The sequence below is a fragment of the Pithys albifrons genome, chromosome 4 (genome assembly GCF_047495875.1).
Source record: "Pithys albifrons albifrons isolate INPA30051 chromosome 4, PitAlb_v1, whole genome shotgun sequence".
NCBI lineage: Eukaryota > Metazoa > Chordata > Aves > Passeriformes > Thamnophilidae > Pithys > Pithys albifrons.
In genome coordinates, this window is record NC_092461.1 from 3640923 (window position 1) to 3664693 (window position 23771).

Here is a 23771-nt window from a genome sequence, read left to right on the forward strand (position 1 = left end):
GCAGTAGTTCTGCGTTAAGGTAGCACTGTGGACCATCACCCTTCCCAGCCTTGCCAGCTCTGCTACAGAGAAGGATTTGTGGGATCATGTTCGATCACAGGGACATAAACCATTCAGAGCCCACCCTGTCTGGAGTCGCCTACACTCACATCACTCAGGGCTGACAGTAAATCAGAGTCAGTGCCTGGAGCCTCTGTATGTACAATAACACCCCTCCTCTCCCTCAGGGTCCCGTGGCATCATCCCTGTCGATGCGCTCCGTTCTCACCAGCGGGTCGTGCCTTTCGCCGCCGCCGCCGCCGCCCCCGGGACCGCCACCCACCTTCGACACAGACCCCGCCAAGGACGAAGGGACAGCGTCTCGCTCGGCCCTGTTTGCACAGCTCAACCAGGGGGAGGCCATCACCAAAGGTCAGGGGAAAACAAACCCAGTGTTGCCATGAGTCAAACCACAGCAAGAGCTGCTGTATTAACCAAACTCCCACTGTGTTTTTAAGTTGCACTGAAGCAATTCAGATCTTTCTGAGGTTTATGGTGGTCTGATGGAGAAGGTTGAACACCAAAACCTCTTTTAGAACCAACAGCACCCAAATAAGTTCAGCACAACTGAAATTCATGCAATTTGTTTAGAGGTATCCTTTTAATTTTAAGGCAGCCAAGCTGGATATCTTCAATCCCCAGCTGCTGGGGAATATCTTCAATCCCCAGCTGCTGCTAAGTTGCAATTGGAATAAAGATTTATCCCTCCTTTGAGTGTCCCAACCTGTGTCAAAATGTGTTACGTGTGAAGTAAAAAGGTATGGCTCACAGATCAGCGTGGAGTGCAATAATAAAGCTTTTTGTATTAATATTGCACAGTTGTAATTAATGTCTGTGAGTTTAAATACATAAAATATATATGCAGGGATAGGTCAAATACTGACATAATTTAGAAAAAGAAACTCCATTCTGAGGATGGAAAAACTTGATAGAACAAGTTCTCAGGGATTGCTACAGACAGAGAGCAACTAGAAGACTTTGTGGGATTTCCTGTTGAAGATACTGAGATAGTCCACCCACAGTAGAAGAGGTTTTATATGAACTGCTAAAAGTATGTTGGCAGTTACACTTTAGGTCATTCCTGAGATTAACCTTGAGGAAATAAAACATGTAAATTCACAGAATCATTTAACACAATTCCAAATAAACCTTTCATGCTTAAAAGTGAACACTCTTAGGACTGGAAAATAGGCTGTTTTTCACAAGCTCCTTTTTTGTTCATTTTTTTAGGGCTTCGACATGTCTCTGATGACCAGAAGACTCACAAGAACCCCAACCTACGTGCCCAAGGTCCTTCTGTTCGTTCTCCAACAAAAAGCCATACTCCAAGTCCCACCTCTCCCAAGAATTCCCCACAGCAGAGCCATGCCCCTGTCTTGGAGCTGGAGGGAAAGAAGTGGAGAGTGGTGAGTTCAGGTCACACCTCTGAATTGCACCCTGCAAACCAGGCTGAGCTTCTCTGCCCTGCTGCAGCTTCACTTTTACTGTTCTTTAATTAATTCCTTTGTCTCTGAGAATCACTTATTAATTCATCTCACTGGGAAATATCACAAGCAGCATATAAATTCCTTGCAAAATCAGATAGTGCCCCAGAAACAAGTCCAGTGGAGAACTCCAGTTAAAATCCTTTCTGCAGGCCATTTATGCGAGTGAGAGAGAACAGTGTGACCACAGACCACTTTTTCCAGCTGCCTTATCCATTTATTTTTCATTGCCCATTCCATGCAAGCCTATCTCCCATCCTTGAAAGCAGAGGTGTTTTCCTTTTGCTCAATCTACAGATGGAAAAGAGAGATTTGCTTAAAGTCTGGGTGTTAATTTATGTAGCCATACACCAAAGAATCTATGAAAGAAGATTGGTGTGACTGTGTTGCTTAAGAGAGGGAGGAAAGTATTCACAGTTTAGTCATGCAGAAGGTTATTCACAGTGATTACTGTGCAGTTCAGTTTGAATAAGGTGCAGTCACCATTTGCCTGTGTCCTGTTGCCTTACAATTCTAATACCTGGAACTTCAGTTGTGGATCCCTGGCCTTTTCTGGACCTCCAAGGAGTGAAATTGTCCTTTTATATTTCATAATAAAAGGAAATTTCTTCACCTATGACTCCTTTGGTGTATATATTAATGCCTGACATTGTTCACAACACCCTGTATTGAACATCACACAGCATTTGGGGAAGAAAAACTTGCTCTGTTCTGTAAGGTGATGGTCTAAATCAGTTTTGTGAGTGCCTTTTTAAGTTGTCAGCACAGTGTCTTCACTACAAAATTAACATGTTTTGTCATGGCCTGTGCCAAGTTCTCCAGTTCTGCAGCTCTAAAATATACATGTGTCATCTAAGGGTGAATTAGGTGAGTTATCTGATCACCAAGCAGATTAGGATTTTAAGCCACAGGAAGGATATTACTCTGTTGTAACTGAAGATGCATTGACTCGAGAATAAGTTGCACTCAACTCTGTCTGACTGTTAGCTAGTTAAAAACAACCAATTAAATAAACTTTCTTTTGAAACAGGAATATCAAGAGGATAAGAATGACCTGGTCATTAACAACACTGAACTCAAGCAAGTGGCCTACATTTTTAAGTGTAACAAATCTACACTTCAGATAAAAGGAAAAATCAACTCAATTACTATTGGTGAGTGAATAGCTCAGCTGGGCTTTAAATGCCCATCTTAAAAATAATGAGTTTTGTGATTAATAATGCATCTGAATCATTCAATTCACTTTAATGGATTGATCACATGAGTGAAGTCACTCAGCTATGAGTGGGACTGGGGATTTCCACAGTTAATGCAGCAGGTGTGCATGTATTTACTTTTGTCTTGCCTTTCTTAATTTAATGATTGCTTTTATTTTAGACAACTGTAAAAAGTTTGGCCTCGTGTTTGACAACGTTGTGGGAATTGTGGAAGTGATCAACTCCAGGGATATTCAGATTCAGGTAAATATCTATTTCAGAGACACAGACAAGAGAACAAGCAGGGAGAAAAAACATGTAGTTAGAAGAGATTTTAAAAACTCACAGAGCACAACAAAATGAAGAAATGGATGCATTCCAATGTGTCTGTATATGCACTAAATTCTGCTGACATATTTAGAAAATGCCTATGAAAACTATTGACTATCACCAACAAACACTCCATAGCCCAGTGCCTTCTGTTCTGGTGAAGCTGAGAGATCTATACCCTGTAAGAATTGTTATTTTTGTCCCTAATCTGCTTGTGCTTTCATGTTAAACAGCTCCCAGCACTTGAAACTTCAGTGGTGCTCAGAGAACAAACTCTGGCAGTTAGCTAATTAATTTCTTATCCTCTCAATGGAAATGTTCAAATAGACTGTCAAAGGACAACTAAATGATACCAAGGGAAAGTAGGTGCTGGGATTTTGAAAAATCTCCCCAGCCAATGACACAGCACATTATGTGAGTAAGTAAAATACTCACTTGCCTGCAAAAGCTGTCTCAGAGATCATCTTCCTTGAGGTTCTCATGAAAAGAAAAGAGATGTACTTTAAATCTGTTCATTGCCCTCTATTGGGGACACTCGTCCTGTTCAAAATACAGACAGTCTGCCTGACATTTACAGCACTTCACTCCTGCCATTCCAAAGAGCTCTGACTGCCTGCTCTGTTACTGGGTTGTGTCCAACACAGTGTCAGGAAAATACCTCAGGATGTATTATTTGGAGTGGAAAAGAAATGAAATGTTAATTAGTAATATCCAACTGCCAGTCTTCAAGGTGAGGTATTTTGCTTGAAAGGCTGTGCCTTCTGTGTGACATTAAATACAGGCAGTCCTGCCCCATCCCATGCTTCAGAAATGCTGCTCAGGGCCAGCAGGGGAAAGGGCAAGAAAATGGTTTTTTTATGTTTTGAACCTTGTGCAAGTGACTGGCCAATCAACTGTGCATCATCTTCCCAACTGTAACAAGCAGTTTCATTCATGACCTCTACATGTCTTCTGAAGAGAAGTTCTGGCCAGGTGGGGGTTGGTCTCTTCTCCCAGGCACTCAGCAATAGGACAAGGGGGCACGATGGGCTCAAGCTCTGCCAGGGGAAATTGAAGTTGGAGAGCAGAAAAAAATCTTTGCAGAGAGAGTGCTCAGGCATTGGAATGGGCTGCCCAGAGAGGGGGTGGATTCCCCATCCCTGGAGGTTTTTCACCTGAGCTTGGCCGTGGCACTGAGTGCCATGATCTGGTAAAGGGACTGGAGTTGGACCAAGGGCTGGACTTGATGATCTTTTCCAACCTAATCCATTCTGTAATTCTGTGATTCTTATGGCAGAGGCACTTAAGGTAAAGATCCCAGGCATTTATTAAAGCAGGTTTTAAATCATTATTTTTACCATTACCTCTAAAGCTATTCATGAAAGCTGAAAAATGCATATGTAATGAACAGCAAACCCACAGTTTGTTAATACTCAAATAAAGAGGAGATATCTTTTCTAAGAATCAAAATTCTCAGAAGCAAAATTAATCATGTTCTGTGAGTATTTCATAATGCAGTGGAGCAGAGTGGGATCCCCTTAAGAAGGCAGAGCCTGGGGCTGTGCTGTGTGCTGCCCAAATGAGGCAGCCCCCACAGGGTTTGTGCATGCCAAGTGCTGAGCACCTCCATTTGCTCAGTATTTTAAAGACCTCAGCTTATAATTTCCAAACAAGTGATATGTTAACACAACAAATTTCAGTACCTTTGTCCCACAGATTTGGCTATAAATGGTCACTTCAGTGCCATACTCCTTTATCTCAGTGGTATTTTTTTTCTTGCCAGATATTTTCAAAATTTATTAAATACATCTTCCTTATACATTGCCTAAGATGCCATTTAAGAAAAGAGAGTTTAAGATGCATTGAGCCACCACATAGCTCAGAGTTCAGGGCCAGGGTGGGATGCAAGAGGAGAGAGCACTTGTTCTTTGCTTACTGTCACAATTTAGGAAGTGAAGCTGCAAAGGTATTCTTGACTTGATTGATGGGATACACTGTCATTAACAACTGCACATCTGTCACATGCTCATTTTATGGCTCAGGGTGGTCTCTGCTGGTTTGAGTATATTGTTGTCCTTGCTGAAGAGGAGGAGGAATCTTTACTGACAACCAGTGAGTCAGTCAGGTAGCCATGAAGAAATCTTTTAATCTGCAGAATTATAAACAAGAGAAGATTTCCCTTTCTCCCCTCAAGTAAATCTTGTGTTTGCTATTAAAGTGACACAAGAAATATCTTTGGAGACTTAATTACATTGATCTCAGTACTTTTTAAGAACTGTATCTTGCTTGAAGGGGATAAAACCCTTTCCTATTTTGTGCTGGGAAAGCTTTGAAGTCTTTAGAACATACTACAAATCTCTTTTTGAGTACTACTGTATGCTGGGGTCTTTCATTTGCCCTTTCTGGTTTGGAGTTTACATGTTTTGTTTCTCAGCCAGTTCTCACTGATGAACAAGGTGAACACTGCCTGAATATCTCTACAAAAGTGTCACTGAAATTAGAGAGAATCAGGGAAGCACTTCCATCAAACTGCATATTACAAGTTTGCTGTTGTGTCCAGGTCTTTGTTCCCACCACCAAGAATTGTCACAGTGTCTAACAAATCAAATATAAGCATCACACAGGCAGCTTACACAGGGATCTGATGCTGGTGGCCAAAATTAGACCTGGAAGGCAGCGAGGATTTTATTAACAGTATCTCTGTGTGCATTTTAAGATTTGATGTTAAGTAGATTTTATTTTGCAGGTGATGGGGAAAGTGCCAACCATTTCCATTAACAAAACAGAAGGCTGCCACATCTACCTCAGTGAGGAATCATTAGATTGTGAGATTGTGAGTGCCAAGTCATCCGAGATGAACATTCTCATCCCCCAGGATGGTGATTATGTGAGTGAGATATTTTTAAAGCTTTCCTCCCCATTCCATACTAGTGTTGGTAGGTAACAGCACTTCAGCTGCTAGGAAAGAAACTGACACACCACAGGTATTATGTCACCAAAAAATGATCCAAAACGATTGAAGTTTCTGTGTACCTGTATCTCAGGAGGAAAAACTCGTTATTTTCTGAGGCACAAAGTAATTCTGAAACTCAGACATGATGTTCTGTCTTTCCATTCTGATAGATAATGGCTTCATCTCCTGTCTGTTGGATCTTTTTTGTTACCTAAACCTAATTTCTCAAAAGGAATTAACTTCACAGAAGACTGCTTAAGTCTGAAGACACTGAGGCTAAAATTAAGATAAATATAATACTACAGATGAAATAATGCAGTAGAATACACTTGTTTTTTCTAAAGCTACTGATGCATGGGTAGGTGCTGTAGTACTTTCTGCTGTTCTCAACACAAGTCCTTAAAAGCCTCTCAAACAGGTGCATTTTCCCAGTTCCCTTCCTGTTCTAGTAAGATTTTCATTCTCTGCCCAGTGGCATTTCCAGGAGAGTCACACTCTGTCACTTCACACACAAGCAAAGGATCATGAAGGCAAAGTGTGCTTGTAATAGTTTCCTCAGTGTTGAAATTGCACTGCATGGCCATAGACAGAACTTAAATTTCTTGTTAGTCTTTTGGGCTGGAATTCTGTTTGATAGAGGGGATTAAGCTTTATAAAATAAAATGTGTAATGAGAATTCTCGTGCCCCACATTTCCAAAAGTGGCTGCTGGATGCCCAGCTTCAGATAACTAAAAAGGGAACAATTTTCAGTGGGCACATATTCACCTATTTCTTTTCCTTAAAAGTCCTTTTAGATCAGAATCCCAGACTATTCTGAGTTGGAAGGGACCCACAAGGACCATCAAGTCCAACTCTTAACAATGGCCCACACAGGGGATTGAACCCATGACCTTGGCATTATTACAACCAAGTTTTAACCAACTTTTGGTCACTCTTTTCTTTAGATCACTGTAGCATCTGAAATTACTGGCTATCAAAAAACCTCTTTGAGGTCTGAAGAAAAAAAATCCTTCTCTTCACATAAGAAATACCCAATGACATCATTTCAATGAATTCATAGAACGGAAGGAAACTATTTCATGTTCTGTTTGATTTTGTGGACCCCACAGAAGATGCTGAGTCTTTTGAAGTGTATCACACTTAAAATGATAGGGTGGTTTTTTATTTTATAGTATGTTATAGTATTGCTTTTGTCCTTAAAATTGGACTCCTGGCTAAATCTCCACATCTAAATCCTTTCTACTGTCCTGCAACCCAGACACTGATGGAATCTAAAGTCATTTCTGACATGAGGCTTATTTACTTAGTTGATGCAGATAGTGGTGTGAGAGGATTATTGCAAAGTAGCACCATACCAAGCTATTTGAAACTGGGTAGCAATCAGGCCTTTTCCTGTGTGGCATTGTGAAACAGCTTCCTAGGGTAATGAAGAAGGCTTTCCTCTAATCCTGGCATGTCTGAGCTATCAATGCTTTCCCAGTCATGTAGCACTAACAGTATTCCACCAGTTTTCACGAGGTATCCACTGTTTATTTAACCATCATTGCTGCTTTTGTTTCCTACCAGAAAGAATTTCCGGTTCCTGAACAGTTCAAGACAGCGTGGGATGGATCTAAGTTGGTCACTGAACCTGCAGAGATTGTGGGTTGAGTTCCTGACCCCCTGGAGCACTTGCTGCCCACCCCCAGACCGCAGCCAGCACGTACAGAACTACAAGTAGCAGGAGTTCATGCAGCTCTGATAGGCCCTCAAGCATTAGCTCTGCATGCCAGAAACAGTGACACACACGTGGCACCTCCTGTGCTGCTCCCACTCCCACACAGTTTGCCTTCACAATTTTAATTCTAAATGTGAATGTAATCAATTAAACTCCCCCCCACCCACCCTCCAGTCACATCATTGGTTTGAAATCTTGTATACATGAAGCCAAAATATGCATGATACACATTTTTTTATCATCGTGCTTCAGTGCATTCCTTTTTTTCTGTTTCTGCTAATCAAAAACAGCACTAAGACTTTAAGATGTTTATTTTAAGTAATTCCTGGATGATGCAGTAAAAATGTATCCCTAGAAAGCGTGCAGTTCCTCGTAGTTCTGTGGCATCCATAATGAGTTTTGTCTTAAACAAGCAAAAAAGGACAACTTTCAGTGCAGCAAAGCATTTTGCTAACTGAAGATTTTAAAAAAATCTGATATTTTAATCAAACTCTTTTCTAATGTGTGTATTTAGAAGATCCCACAGTTTTCTGTGAGGTAAGATTTTATTAAGGTTCACAGACTTGCTGCCTCATCTAAGCTAAAACCTTGCAGCAAATTACTTGAAGGTATTTTGTTCCTTGACTTGAAGGTGTTTTTCTCCTCGGATTTTTTTCCTTTTTTTCTTTTTTTTTTGGTGACACAATCTCTCACTTTTTAAAATTTCACATCCTATACAGAAAACTGAGAGGGGCACATACATCTGATACCAGCTAGTTCTCCTTACTAATGAAGTTCCTTTAAAATACTTCTATTGTAGCTCATATTGAAAATACCTTCCTTGTTTCCCCCCACATTTTTAGGACTTAATTTCAAATACATCCACGAAGCAAAGCCATAGATTTCTGCCATACTAATTGTGAGCCCAAATAAAGGGGTAACACCCTGTTTTAGCCCTCTGACTCTACTTTATAGTCCCTACTGTACATGCTTTTTTAACAAAGGTGGAATGTTGTACACATTTGTACTATTTCAGCACACAGTACAAATAAAATTTTAAGCATTTAAGAAGCCAGCTTTAGTTTTTGATCACTTGTAATATTTTGTACCAGTGAGATCACCCTGAGATGCTTGCAGAGCTAGTTACAAGCTGAATTTTGTGCCTAATTTACCTTCCAAGTACATTAACAGGGTTTTTAAGCATAACTTTGATTGTAAACCCTACACAATCCAACAGTAGTGCTCATTCCTTATGGTTTTGCTGTCTGATGTTTAATCTCTGTGTACAATGTGTTTGCTTTAAAATACACCATTTTTTCAACAGTAAACTTCTTATGAAATAAAAAGGAAAACGTACTTGTTTAAAAACAAAGTTGTTCAGACCTCTCTCCATTGGAGTGTTTGTTCTACATGCTTCATCTACCTTAAACACTGTTTAAAAAACTGGAGTGGAAAAAAGTAACTCCTTCTCCCATTCCAATAAACATGACCCCTTTTGCTGCCATAATCCACCTCAGGTGCCATGCACTAACTTTGGGCACAGCCAGCAAATTGAGTTTTCCATGATTCTCACTTCTAGGTACACCTGTATCCTCCAGAGATGAGATGATCATGACCTGGTGCAAGTTGATAAGGTTTGCTTTCTTTTTTTAGCTTTCCCCATTGTCTCTCTGTGTGGCTTTGGATGTCCCTGCTGTGGTCCCACAGCACGGGCTGTCCCCTCCATGTGCCACTTGGATGTGCCTCATCTCTGACAAATGGGCATCACATACTTGTCGTGGTAAAAGGATCGCTGAGGATTGTTTAATTTTTAAATCATAATCATAATTTGGTCCTCAAAGTAATCTCACTCTGCAACATTCTGCCCTGAAATACTGACTCCTTCTTTCATACAGCATCAAATAGGGGACAAGTCATTTAAGTTGGAGATCAGAAAAAAATTCTTTGCAGAGAGAAAGAATGGAATGGGCTGCCCAGAGAGGGGGTGGATTCCCCATCCCTGGAGGTTTTTCAACTGAGCTTGGCCGTGGCACTGAGTGCCATGATCTGGTAAAGGGACTGGAGTTGGACCAAGGGTTGGACTTGATGATCTCAGACATCTTTTCCAACCCAATCCATTCTATGATTCTGTGATTGTGCAGCAACAGCTTTGGAGGTAAGAACAAAACAAGTATGGAATGTTTGATGATAAACAGAAAGTACTGAAACAGCCCTGAATCACCACACAGGAAAATTCCATTAGTTCTTCCAAGGGATTTAACTCCCCCATCAAAAACAAACATGTGAAGGCTGATCTGATTCTTCTTTTAAACATTTGAAGGCAAACTCCTCCATGTCTAGACCTTCTCCCTCACACTCATGTTCCTACAACAGGTAAGACCCAAGTACATTGTTTTGGTTTCTTAACAGGAAGAGGTCCTGTGCAGAAACAGTCTGAGCACACCTGAGAGCCTTGTCAGAGGGCAGAACTTCTAAAGAAAAGGAAGAAGGCATTGTGTGAACAGACCCAAGGTAATTGCTTCAACTGGAGGAAAGACTAGCAAGTCAAAGCTTTATTGGACACCAGAGAAGTAGGAGAAACTTTTAAAGTATGTAAATAGCTTTTATCAATCGCTTTTAGTCAGACACACAACAACAAAACAATCAATAATCACTTTTTGTCACTTCTAGTTATCAAAAAAATACTTGTAATACATTTCCAGTAGGCTGGACTTTTCTTCCCCTGCAAACTCATTTAATGACGCAGTCCTAAGCTGCACCAGGGGAGGTTTAGGTTGGACATTAGGAGGGATTTCTTCAGAGAAAGAGTGGTTGAGCATTGGCATGGGCTGCCCAGGGAGGTGGTGGAGTCACCATCCCTGGAGGTGTTTAAGAAAAGACTGGACATGGCACTCAGTGTCCTGGTCTAGTTGACATGATGGTTTCAGGTCATAGGTTGGACTTGATCATCTCAGAGCTCTTTTCCATCCTAGTTGATTCTGTGATTACAGAGGAGTGCTCAATGGACAAAGTTCTGATTCTACCTTACATGAATTTGTGTACAATTAAAGGTTAAAAACTCATTTTGTGAAAAATTAAGTTTATCTGGAGATTGAAATAGTCAACAAGCTGCAGAATTGAGTTGATGGATCATCCCAACCAAGTCTTCAGCAGCAAGTTTGGCCTGTGTTTAATGATTGACTCCAGCAAGGAATGAACTTTTAAATGCTGAGCATCCCTAAGGACCAACTGATCTTTTTTTTCACTGCTATCACACAAAATATCCACCTTGATTTCAGCTCCACACTACACTGAAATTGTGGCCATGCCCTAAACCAGTGCAACTGTCAAAAGAGAGAACAGTGAATTTGGTTCATAAATTGACCTGGAACAAATGTGTAGAGTGTCCATTTCTATAAACCTGCATGGGTCAAATACTCACCAGTACAGATGTCATCAACTCCCTTCCCCTCTGCTCAGCACTGGTGAGGACAAACCAGGAGTGCTGGGTCCAGTTCTGGGCTCCCCAGTAAGAAGAGAGACATGGACATGCTGGAGAGTCCATCGAAGAGCCACGAAGATGGTGAAGGGACTGGCACATCTCTCCCAGGAGGAAAAGCTGAGAGAACAGGGATTAGAGAAGAGAAGGCTCAGAGGAGATTCTGTTCATGTGTGTAAATACCTGAAGGGAGGTGCAAAGGGGATTGAGCCAGGCTCTTTTCAGTGCCAGGACCAGAGGCAATGGGCACAGACTGAAGCACAGGAGGGATCTGAACATCAGGAAGCACAGTTTTCCTGTGGCAGTGACTGAGCACAGAGGGGTGGTGGAATCTCCATCCTTGGAGACATTCAAAAGCCACATGGGCATGATCGTGCACAAATGGCTTTGGGGGCCCTGCCTGGGCAGGGGAGTTGGGCCAGCTGGACTCTGGAGGTCCCTGCCAACCTCAGATCTTTAGTTGTTCAGAATATTCATTACCAAGAATTAGTGGAAATTACAAGTATCGAGGTAGTGACTCCAAGCACCCACCAGATGGCAGGAACCAGCTGAGGCCCTCACAAAATTTGAAAGAAAATCTTCTGGACTGCACCGTTTACAGAGGAGGTTTTTGATGTTTGGACAACTGCTCTCAGTCTTTGGTGACTAACTCTGTGTGTTTCAGTAATGAAGAAAATCTTTAATCCACATTTACACATAATTTCAGTCTACATGAACATATGTACTTGACACAAACCTCTAAATAGCATGAATATATGTAGGCTATGGGCACAACAGTAATTAACCACTTTGGAATGACAAGAGCTTGTTGTAAATTAATGTCCAAAAACTCTTATCCAAGGACCCTTCAGAAGAGCTCCTATTATAGAAACATTTCAGCAGGAGAAGTGATCTCTATCCCTTAAGCAACAGAAGGAACTGAACTTCAATTCTTCACTGATTCCTTGGGTTTAAAAATGGTTTAAAACCCTTGAAAACAAGATGCTGGAATGCATATCAAAAATGAGCAAAGATAATTTCTGTAGGTCTGAACATCAGCAAGATTTACAGCAGACCATTGTTCTATTCCTTCCTACTGACTATAAAAGATTCCCCACTCAAGTGTGACTGATCAGGCTTTTCAGCATTAGCTGAACTTAAAGAGCTTAAGATGGGATTCCAGATTCTCCTTAAACCTTAACTATTGTGATACCAGCTTTTAAGTGCTTACCTCCCTCCTTTGGTCTAGTTTAAAACATTTCCTGTTGCCTAAATCTCATTTCTAGAGAAGAGGATATTTAACTGCTAAAGGTTCAACCACTTATCAACTGGTACAAGGTACTGCCCAAGCTAATCTGTCTTTCTGACTCTACTCTCAAGAGGAAGCAAAGTAAAATAGTGAGAAATGGGTGCTACAGGAGACCATAAATACTGCCATGTGTGGCAATCTGGCACAGCAATGAAACAAGACCCCGTGGCATCAAAAGGCTGAACTGAGTTTCTCACTCCTGGCAAGCCCTGTTGTTGCAGCATCTTTGTCAGGTGCATCCCAGAATAGAATAATCTGAATAGTAACACAATTTGGGGGTCATTCATGTGGTATTTAAGGCAGAAAGATCAAAAACTAAACCATGGAATATTTAGGCCTGAGGAAATATTGCATTGTCACCTGTTAGTCCCCTGCTCTCTGCTGTCAGTGATTTCATTTCACCACAATTATATAGTGAGTTCTAACTGGTTATGCCCCTGTGGTGCTGCTGCTGGGGAGCCTAAAATTTGTATTTGAATGAAGTCTGTGAGATTTTGTGATTGTACCTTAAGATCTGATCTGGCTTTCAAAACCAGTAGCAACAAACACACACAGAATCACAATCTTAAAAAAAGGGCCTGATATTCATTGGTCCTGAAGTGTCTGTGGTAAAAAGTGAATTAAAAAAAAATAAATAGACTGTAACTGAGGAAGGAAGAATTGAAATATTATGAAGAAAGAAGCTCTGTTGTGTTGCTTTTACTGTCAGCTTTCTGAGATAGTTTTTCTATTAGGTTAATAGATGATTTAAAATATTTTTTCTTCTACATACTTGTCTATCTTCCCTCCTTCCTTTCTTCCTAATCATGCTAAAATTTGCTGTATTTCCCAAGTCATTTACCCATATTGATTTCACCAGGGTCTATTTAACTGAAACATGCCAGTGTAATTAGAACCACAGCTACATAATGAGTGCCAGAACTTTACATACCTGCATTTAATTAAGGTGGTGTGGGTAATTTCCTAAGCACTTTGTCAATTCACCTCAGCTTGCTTGTAGTAGAGACTCACCCCACAGAAAGCACCAGGTGCAAACTGAAAGTGGTGGAATTTGGGTTAGATAAAGAGAAGAAATTTCTTACTGTGAGAGTGGGGAGGAATTGGAATAGGTTGCCCAGGGAAATTGTGGATGCCCCTGGAAGTGTTCAGGGCCAGGCTGGATGGAATTTGGAGCAACTTGGTCTAATTAAAGGCATTGGGAGGTTGGATTTGAATGATCTTTAAGGTCCATTTCAACCCAAACCATTCTGTCATTCTATGATTGTATGAACTTATTTTTAAAAATGAGTTCAGGTTACGTGGGAAAATAATTTAATAGGGAGAGGAACTTCTGGGTTTGTTCAGCTGTGGTGTTTGTGTGTTCACCGCCCCATATTCACAGTATATTTTACTATATATTATGACATATTCACTACAGAGCTGTGTTAATGTGTTCTACAGAACTCACCATCTGGTAGAGATGCTTAACAGCACACAGAAACCTTAAATATTAGTTTGAAAACTGTGTTTAAACTCGCTGCTGGTTCTTTGTTCAGCATTTGAGGGGCGGCTGAGGGAGCCCCAAGAAGGCTCAGGGGTGACCCTTTTGCTCTCTACAATCACCTGAAAGAGCATCTCTTCCAACTTAACCTTTTTCTATTTTTTTTTCAAAGGACATGATTATGTATGATGGGGGAAAGATGAAAAAGGGGGGAAAAAAGAAAGAGCAACATTAAAACAGGAAAATAAAAATGTAGGGCAGCCTTTGGCTCAGGGGTGATCCTATTGCTCTCTTCAACTACCTGAAAGGGCGTCTTTTCCAACCTAAGCTTTTTCTATGATTTCTTTTTCAAAGGACATGATTATGTATGATGGGGGAAAGATGAAAAAGGGGGAAAAAAAGAAAGAAAAGAGCAATATTTAAACAGGAAAATAAGAACGTAGGAGAGGCTCTTCCTAGCCCGCTACGCTCCGGCCGCCGCCTCAGGGCCGTCTGAGCTCGCGGCAGCCGCGGCCGCCTGAGCGCCCGGCCATACCATCTCACAGGGGGTTAGGGGGGGAAAGCCTGTTTCTTTCGGGGCATAGCGCGCTCCTCGCCAGGCTGCGCGTTGCTGTCCCCCCCCACACTCCGCCAAGTGGGAGCGGCGGGGCACCTCCCCCGCGCACGCGCGGTGAGCGCCCGGCGGTGGCCGCCGGGATGGAGGAGGCGGCGGAACGCGGCCGGGCGGGCGGAGGGGCGGCGATGGCGGGGGCCGGCGACAGCGACGACAGGGACAACAGGGACGACGACAATGCCAGCGACAATGCCAGCGCTGCCTCCGCCGCGCCCTCAGCGCCGCCACCGCGCTCCCCTGCGGAGGGCGGCGGGGCGAAGCCGCTGACCGCGGCGGAGTACGCGCGGCGCGTCCACCAGTGGCTGTGGGACTCGTACTGCGGGTACCTGGGCTGGCAGGGCTGCCCGCCCGCCCTGCTCGCAGCCGCCGCCGCCGCCGCGCAGCCTCCGCCGCCCAACGCCGCTTATTACAGCCCCTTCTACCTCGTGGCTCCGCCGCCCGCACACGCGGCCCCCGCCGGGACGGGGCCCCGAGGCGGTGCCGCAGCCCCCGCAGCAGCAGCGGCCTGGCCCGGAGTGGTGTCCCCCCTGCCCCGGCCGGGCCCCAGCAGCGCCGCCGCCACCGCCAGCGGCACCTCCAGGGACACGGCGCGGCCCGCGGGTGAGTGCGGGGCGGGATCGGGGGGCGCGGGTCCGAGGGGGAAGCCGCGGGGGGCGATATCGGGGCCCCTCGGGGTGCTCTGTCGGGGCCTCGGGGTGCTCTGTCGGGGCCTCGGGGTGCTCTGTCGGGGCCTCGGCATGCGATGTCGGGGCCTCGGCATGCCATGTCGTGGCTGCGGGGGGCGATGTCGGAGCCGCGGGGGGCGATGTTGGGGCCTCGGAGCCGGCTGGGCGTGTGGCCCTGGCGGGTGACACAGAGTGACACAGGGTGGGTGACAGCGCTGGTAAAACCAGATTGTGACCCACAAGCAGGTTTGGGAGGGTGGTTGTCCTGCGTGTGCAGCCTCAGTGCTTGCAGGAAGGAAGTTTTCGTGGATGCAAAGGAGCCGAGGATGTTTTCGTGGATACAAAGAAGCCGAGTCGTGTTTGGGTTTTCTTTTCCTGGAAAACTTACTCTTGCTGTCATGTAATGCTTCTAGATTTATAAGCAGCCTGTTTGGATGGTGAAATCTAAACTAATTACCAGTTTTAGTGGGCTCTTGGTGCTCAGATAAAATCATTTGATGGTCGAAGCTCAAAAAGGAAAATTTGCTGACATGGAACAAGCTGGCGGCAGGAGATAAACAGAACTGTGTTACAGCTGTAAATATTGAAGGCAGTGCCTTGTGTTTATATTTGCTCAAGAGTAAGGCAGAACTGCTCTGATCGTGCCAGAGGTAAAACCTGGAGCACCAGCATTTTCTCACAAGTGGAGGAGCAGCTGAGTGGCATTCCCTGAATGTTCCATAACACCCTGAGTAATGGTAGGAAACTGAGGAGCAGAGCACTGCTGAAGGACTTTGGAGAAAAGCCAGATGTCCTTTCTCTCTGCAGGGCAAAGTACAACACTACTGATCTGTAATGTTATTTATAAGTTCAATGGCTGTGTGTGGAAAATGCTTTTAGTCCTTTTCCCTTCTTTTGAAGGGAAGGGAATCCACCTTATGAACTTGCTTCTTGTTTGTGTTTTTGAGCAGATGTTGCTTAATCATGATTATAACACAGAGTAGTGTTTTCTGTAATTGTGTTTTGATTCTGGCATATAGATTGCTTGTAAACAGATATTGACAGTCACTAAAAAAGAGAAGATGGTCAGAGGCTAGACTGAAAATATTCTTGGATTTTTACCTAGTTTTTCAAGGGTTAATGTCATGTGTTAAAGGTAATTTAGGGTTTCAGTAGGTTTCATGCTGCTGAATGGGATTATCCTGAATACCACATACTGTTGCAACACCTGGCCTTCTTCATGGAACTCTGTATGGGATTTAGTGGTGCAATCATAGAATGGATTGGGTTGGAAAAGACCTCTGAGATAATCAAGTCCAACCCTTGGGCCAACTCCAGTCCCTTTACCAGATCATGGCACTCAGTGCCACGGCCAAGCTCAGGTTAAAAACCTCCAGGGATGGGGAATCCACCCCCTCTCTGGGCAGCCCATTCCAATCCCTGAGCACTCTCTCTGCAAAGAAGTTTTTTCTGATCTCCAACTTCAGTGTCCCCTGGCAGAGCTTGAGCCCATCGTGCCCCCTTGTCCTATTGCTGAGTGCCTGGGAGAAGAGACCAACCCCCACCTGGCCAGAACTTCCCTTCAGGCAGTTCCAGACAGTGCTGAGGTCACCTCTGAGCCTCCTCTTCTCCAGGCTGAACACCCCCAGCTCCCTCAGCCTCTCCCCACAGCACTTGTGCTCCAGTCCCTTCTCCAGCCTCGTTGCTCTTCTCTGGACTCGCTCCAGCCCCTCAATCTCTTTCCTCAACTGAGGGGCCCAGAACTGAACACAACACTCAAGGTGTGGCCTCCCCAAGGCAGAGTCCAGGGGAAGGGTCACTGCCCTGGGCCTGCTGGCCACGCTAGTTTGGATCCAGGCCAGGATCCCATTGGCCTTCTTGGCCAATACAATTATAAACGACGACTGTAGTGCCCGTGCTCAGGCTTCAGATTGCAGCTGGGTGTATCTGGAACAGCTGAAGTGATTACAGCTCCTTCTCTGCTGCTGTAGATTATTGCCCACACAGCAGGGCAGGCCGTGTGTCTGTCCCTGTGCCCCGCAGGTCACGGCCCTCTGTGCTTACATAAGCCGAAACGAGTGACAGCTTATGTTAATGTGGCAGGTTTTAAACTGGGACATCAGAAAGTGGGATCGTAGCTGCCTCTTGCACTTCGGTCTGTGCAGGTGTGTGCCAGAGCACCGGTACTAACAGCAGGGTCATCCTGGTTTAAGGCACACCCTCTCCTTGCCCCTCCCTGCTTTGCTGCGGGAAGTTACTGCTCTTCCCCTGGGAATAAAAAGTGCATCCAGGCCTCAGCTGCCCTGTGCCTGCATGTCGCAGGTTTGGCCTTGCTGTTGCCAACCCTGGACTGGCCCCCCTTCCTCCTCCCAAAGCCTTCCCAGCAAAGGAAAGGAAAAAAAAACCTGAAAAGAAACGCATTCTAAAGAAACTGAACTGAATAAAAAGAATAAATTATATTTTCTAACATTTACAAACCACACTGTATACACAACACATAGGATCCCACCCCCAGGGGAGAGGGGAAGGGAGAAAAAGGGATTGATTAGCTGGAAAATAGGGAAGACACCAACCCAACCTAAAGAAACCGAATGAATCAAAACAAACACAATTAAAAACCTCAAGGAAGGGGAACAAGAATGAAACAATCTCACCCAGGACAGGAGAACCACCAGGAACCGGAGGGACCAGACTCCAACCACCTCCCTCCAGCTCCTCAGCCAAGGAAGGGCAGCCAAAAAAACCACTCCCCCACTGCTACGTGGAAGACACGTGTGGAATACTTGTAACTTCCTTAGATACAGTGGTTACTGAGGAAGCCATGGGTCAAACCATTACACTGCAAACACATCCTTAGTCCTGGCTTGATGCAAGATCCTACATTTTGAGCTGGATGGATGTTGTATTTGGCTGTCCTTGCTGTACAAATAGCAAGCCTTGGTAAAATCATGGATTTCTAACATGAGGAACATCTTGAATCACTGCAGTGTAGATCTGCCAGAGTCTTAGGGGTTGCCAAGGTTTCTTAATGTAATGGAGTTTAACCAGATTTGAATATTTATCTTCTTAGCCCCACATGGCTTCTTCCTTTGAAGTCATTGAATTTAATTTATTCAAGTCAATCTCTGCCACTAAATTCATAAAGGTGCTGCTTTTAGCAGAGCAAATGAAGAGGTTTTCCTGTTGCTGTGTGTTGAAGGCTGGGAGACTGGCTATGCTCCCTCTGCCTAATGAAGAGTCATTATTCTCCCTCCTGCTTTAGTTGAAGAATCTTTAATTAGAATTTAAGGGACAATTTGGACAGGCTTTGACCAAGAGAATGGGATCCATGTTAGTGCTCTGTGTGTAACAGCCATGCTACTTGATGCTGTCAGTGCAGAGCTGTTATTGGTGCAGCAGGTATGATATGAATATGTAAACCAAGGGATGCTAAATAAGAGGTGGCTCTTACCCAATCCCTGCTGTGTTGTGAGTGGTCTGTAGGAATGTTTGTGTGGAGTATAACTAATATTTCCATCCACTCCTGTGGGTGTCCCAGTGAGGACAAAACATGCTGTGCTTTTACTCTGAGGGCTGGTACTTGGTACAATGGAAGCCTTGCTGTTGAGTGATAGAAGAGTTGTGGTAGAGCAAAGATCTCATTTTTCTTTTATCCAACCTCTCAGATTTACTGAAATCTGTTCTCTATGAGGCTGTTCTAAACAAAAGAACACAAAATTGATGCATCTTCAGTGTACTTCAGTTCTACAGTAGGATGTGATTTTGCCTGTAATCTTTGTCATGAGGGGACTCAGAGTTTAATTTAAGAAGGATCTTTTTATACATACATTTTTAGAAGTTTTCTTGAAGATGTGAGCCAGGATGAAGATCTGGATTATGTGCTTGCAGAGAGGTTAATGTGGAGTGTTCTTTAGATAACTGTGTGTTAACTGAGTGCAGTAAAATCTGGGTAATATGAACTGTTTCTGTTCCAGGTCGGGAGTTCCTCATCCCTTCGTTGGCACACAGGTTCATAGCAGAGATGGTGGATTTTTTTATTCTGTTCTTTATAAAGGCAACCATCATCTTAAGTGTTATGCACCTCAGTGGAATAAAGTAAGTGGAACAATTTAAAGCTTTGTTATATCCAGCTTTAGGCTTTTCATGCTCTTTGGGGTGTCAGGTTGTGTTTAGGGCACACTTGTGCATATGATGGTATTTAATAACTGACAGAACTTAAGGGAAAAGCACCACTGGGTGAACCTCCTTTTAAATATGTCCTGATTTTTGGGTCAGCTGATGGAAACAAAGAATTTGTACAGGTGCACAGGCTCCCTTACTAAGGACAATTAGACTTGCATACTTATTTGAGGGTGGGCAATAGCAAGACTGTTAAAAAGTCCTTTATAATTTTCAAATAAAAAAGATTGACAAATAAACTTGTCTTTTTAAACAGCCTTTAAAAATTTACTTGATCTGGCTGGGGTGGAATTAATTTTCTTCACAGCATCTTCTAAGGTGCTGTGGTTTTAGATTTGTGAATTAAAAAGTGTCTGATCAAGCACATCAGATCTGTCTGTACTTTGAAAGTGCAGCCTTGTTGCTGGGAATGCCTCCACTCTGCAGGCTTTATGGGTGTACATTTGAGTTCTTAAACAGTACAATTAAACACTGTATCAACTGTGCAATAGACTGAAAGATTCTTCATTTTATGCTTTTATGTGCAGTGTAATAATTTATCTTAAAGACTTTCCTTTTTTATCTACTTCTTTAATCTTATTCCTCAACTCAGTTATTCTGCTTTGGGTTGGGCTAATTAAATATTTTGGTCTGATTAAGAAATGGGATGTTGGTGTAGTCAGTAATTATTGCACAAACAATTTCAGAAGCCAAACTTTCTGCTTCAGAACCATCCAAATGTTGATTAACCATGAAGTGGTGCAGCACAGACCCCATTTCCAGGCACCTTGAAAGAGGGTCAGGCCCAAAACAGTAAATATGTTGATGTAAACAATCAGTGGGTTTTGTTCAGATGAGCAGCAATTAAAATGCCAGAATTTTAGTTGTGTTGAGTGGACAAAACCTCCATCTGGAACCTGACACAGCCTGTGTTTCCATTGTGGGTTCAGCAGGCTGATAATGATCCAAAATTCAGTACTGGAAAGAGGGGGAATAACTTCTGTACAGTGGGAAGGAGTCATTTACACGTTCAGCATTACTGGTGGTGTGAGGGCCAGTCAGTTGCTCAAAAGGAACTTCAGAGAAACATCCTGGGGGTTTCCTGCTGTGAAATGTGGTGAGGTTGAGGTTGGGCTGAAAAAAAACACATCCTCAGGCTCCAGCAAGACACTTCAGGCCGAGGCTGTGTTGAAGGGAAGTGCAGGTTGTGCTACATTGTTTTCTTAATTCATGGGCTCTTTTTCAATCCTTAAGTCTGAATAAAGAGCACAAATATAAGATGGACTGTTTTGAAGTGGGACTGCACATTTTTGTGAGTCTCAATTAGATACATGAGTGAAAAGTTCTTAAATATGTTAAAAGTGCATTCCAGATAAGAATGTTAAATATGTGGAGTTTGTCTTGTGAAAATATGTTATTAATTCCAAATGGATCCTTTGACTAAAAACCAGAAGGTTTTGATGGCTTTAAGTTAAAAGCCAGTTAGATGATCACCCCCAGAATCTCTTTACCTCCCAGGAAGTGTGAGAATTTTCCCAGCAATTCTGCAGCTCACTACCCAGGGACACCATTGTGCAGAAGTGGTAATAAAGAATCATCTTTTCCTAATGAAAAAGACAAAGCAAAGTGGGCAGCAATTCAAGAGGAGACCCACTGTTCTGAATTTTAATGGCTTGTTTAGTATCAGAGAGCCAAGGAGCTTTTGTTCTTTTCCTAATACCAGAACTGAAGGAGTGAGTTCTGGTATTGAAGGGGTAACACTGGTACTGGGAGAAGGATGGTTTTAAAGTTCAGTTTTATTTTCTACAGGGACATCTCTAAATTTGCCATGCATTACATCATAGAAGAAATAGATGAAGATACATCCATGGAAGATTTGCAGAAAATGATGATAGTAGCCCTCATCTACAGGTTATTAGTCTGCTTCTATGAGGTAACTACTCATAAATATCAACTCTTCAAATTAATAGTTGTCAGCTGTTGAAGAAATGGGTTGAGATTAACTCAGTTAAAACTTGGTTGTAATAATGCCAAGGTCATGGGTTCAATCCCCTGTGTGGGCCATTGACTGAAGGGTTGGACTCGATGATCCTTGTGGGTCCCTCCCAGCTCAGAATAGTCTGGGATTGATTCTGGGTTTAAAAATTCTGTCACTACTGGCCTATAAAGTAAATCTTTACAGTATTTTGGATTATGTTGACATGTAGGACATTGATATAGTTCTGAGGATAACCAGCTTTGCTGGACACAGCAACCACGTGGTGTTGTGTGGAATTGAAACAGCCTTTCTTTTGCAGATAATCTGTATTTGGGGAGCAGGTGGAGCCACCCCAGGGAAATTCTTGCTTGGGCTGCGGGTTGTGACCTGTGATACGTCTGTGCTTGTTGCCCCCAGCCGTGTGCTGGTCATTCCATCCTCCAATGTCAGTATGACAACGTAAGTGCTCCTGGCTCAGTCCTGTTGCATTATTAGTGGTGTTGAAAGCATCTGATTTGGAAGGAAACACACCATTGCTTTACTGTTATCCTCTGCAATAATTAGATTGCAAAAGCCGTTGTCAGACTGTGTCATCCAAGAGTAAAATGGTAATTATTCAATCACACTGAGTGTTTTTCAGGTTAGGTGGCAAAATCTCCTCTAGAGATCAATTTCTTTTTGTACTGTGCAAAACTGAGGCACTAAACTTGGAAGTTAATTACTGATACAGTCAGGAAAGTGAAAATAAGGCACTGAATGTTCTGTTCTCGTTTCAGGTCCACAGTACGAGCTTTGATCAAGAATTTTTCTATTGCATCATTTTTTCCTGCCTTTATTACACTGCTGTTTTTCCAGCATAACAGAACAGCCTATGACATTGTAGCAGGAACTATTGTGGTCAGAAGAAACGGAGTCAGATGATACCAAAAGAGGAGATTCCTGGACTGAAGGTCCCCTCCCACCCCCAGAGAATAAACACCTACCCCAGAACTGAAACTGAGGTGTCTGTTGGAATCTTTTGCCCTAATTCAGTGGGAACTGATTCAGAAGCTAAAGGAAATGAATGTATGGCTCCTGTATGATGCCAGCAGCTACCCTGAGTATCCAGAGTTTTCATAGATGCCAAAGAAGTTTGGGAGAGACAAGATGTACCAAATCTGGGAGTGTTACCCTCTGACTGTGGCTGCTTTTGCTGCAGAAAGGAGCTGTTCTGTGGAAAGCAGATATTAGAGACACTTCACCTGAAAAGAAATGTTGCTCCTACAGTTTGGGATGTTGGCAGGTAACTAGAAAATCAAGCTGTTTTCCAGCTGTCAAAAGATCAGGGGGAAGAGAACTGCAGTATTAAGACAATGGGACAAATCATGTTAATTAAATGGCTGTGTGTGCAGAAAGAGAACTCAGCAGTGGTTACCATGTCCTTTATTATTGCTTCATAGATTGTATTCTCTCACCTTTTAAGTATTTTATCACCATGTTGATGTGAAGTTTTTTGCATGATTGTCACTTGTCCAAGCTAAGGAAGAGGTGAACCACCAGCTGCTGTTTCCTGTGGGCAGGGGATGTTACACTGCAGTGTTAGTGACCTGGTGTGTGTAAATAAATAATTTTGGAGCTCTGAACAGGACAGACCAGGCTAATGAAAGGTAATTTTTTGCTTCTGTTGGGAGTGAAAGCACTTGTCTGTCTCTTGCATATAATGCAGAGCAAAACAACTGAATGTTTGGGGAGCATGCAGAAAACATTAACTGAAATGTGTTATGGGTGTAAATCTGCAGAAGTACAAATACTGGTTATTTTCACTTTATCATTCTGGCTAATTGTATATTCAGAATAACTTAAATACTGAATAAAGAAGCCTAATATTTTGCATGACTACACAGCTTGGATAATTTGTTTATTCTCATGTTATTAGTATCTTGGGAAATGAGAATTAGCAACAATGATAATGTTTTAGTAGAATTTGAGTAAGAGTTTGGAATTCTAGATGCCAGTTTTTGTGTGTTCCTCCCTGAGGCCTAGCTTGCTGAAGTTCCCACCCTGCCTCTGGTTTTGGGCAGTGGTTTGGTTGACAATAGAAATGTTTGAGAGCTTGGTTATTTCTTGACTTCAGGTGAAATAACTTAATTGGTCTTGTGTTTGTATTCTGCAATATTTTTGCTTGCCAAGTCGTGTTCTACTGTGTATCATCAGTGTACTGTGTATGCAGTTGAGTTTCCATTTGGAATGATGAATCAGGATCAGATCCAGTGCTTAATAGTGGGAGAATGACATTTTCATCTCTCCAGAACGAAGCTGCTGACTTGGTAGATAACTTCTTTTTAATACTTGGAGAGTATTTCTTTTCTGGGAGAAGAGACCAGCTCCCACCTGGCTCCATCCAGCCTTTCAGGGAGTTACAGAGAGCAATAAGGTCACCCCTGAGCCTCGTTTTTTTCCAGGCTAAACAGCCCC

The 23771-nt window shown here is 43.0% G+C and overlaps 2 protein-coding genes and 1 long non-coding RNA gene across 6 annotated transcripts in view; 2 read left to right on the plus strand and 1 right to left on the minus strand.

Annotated features, from left to right (window-relative positions):
• CAP2 (cyclase associated actin cytoskeleton regulatory protein 2) overlaps nt 1-9039 on the plus strand; it is a 67235-nt gene extending 58196 nt beyond the window's left edge. For all 4 annotated transcript variants that reach the window (XM_071553227.1, XM_071553228.1, XM_071553230.1 and 1 more), the window contains exons 8-13: nt 228-411; nt 1270-1445; nt 2554-2677; nt 2901-2983; nt 5775-5915; nt 7549-9039. In XM_071553227.1, coding sequence (XP_071409328.1) covers nt 228-411; nt 1270-1445; nt 2554-2677; nt 2901-2983; nt 5775-5915; nt 7549-7632 — 792 coding nt within the window. In that variant the 3' untranslated portion in view covers nt 7633-9039. The remainder of the gene's footprint in view (nt 1-227; nt 412-1269; nt 1446-2553; nt 2678-2900; nt 2984-5774; nt 5916-7548) is intronic.
• Nucleotides 9040-11135: 2096 nt separating this feature from the next.
• Nucleotides 11136-17893, minus strand: LOC139671043 (uncharacterized). Its single transcript, XR_011697654.1, has 3 exons — nt 17836-17893; nt 13376-13479; nt 11136-11276 (listed from the first exon to the last, which is right to left on the minus strand). It is a non-coding gene; the product is annotated as an uncharacterized lncRNA (long non-coding RNA).
• Nucleotides 14582-23197, plus strand: FAM8A1 (family with sequence similarity 8 member A1). Its single transcript, XM_071553235.1, has 5 exons — nt 14582-15137; nt 19156-19276; nt 21149-21272; nt 21637-21776; nt 22094-23197. Exons 1-5 carry the CDS (start codon nt 14621-14623, stop codon nt 22236-22238), a joined length of 1047 nt encoding a protein of 348 aa, XP_071409336.1. The 5' UTR covers nt 14582-14620; the 3' UTR covers nt 22239-23197.
• Nucleotides 23198-23771: the final 574 nt, after the last annotated feature.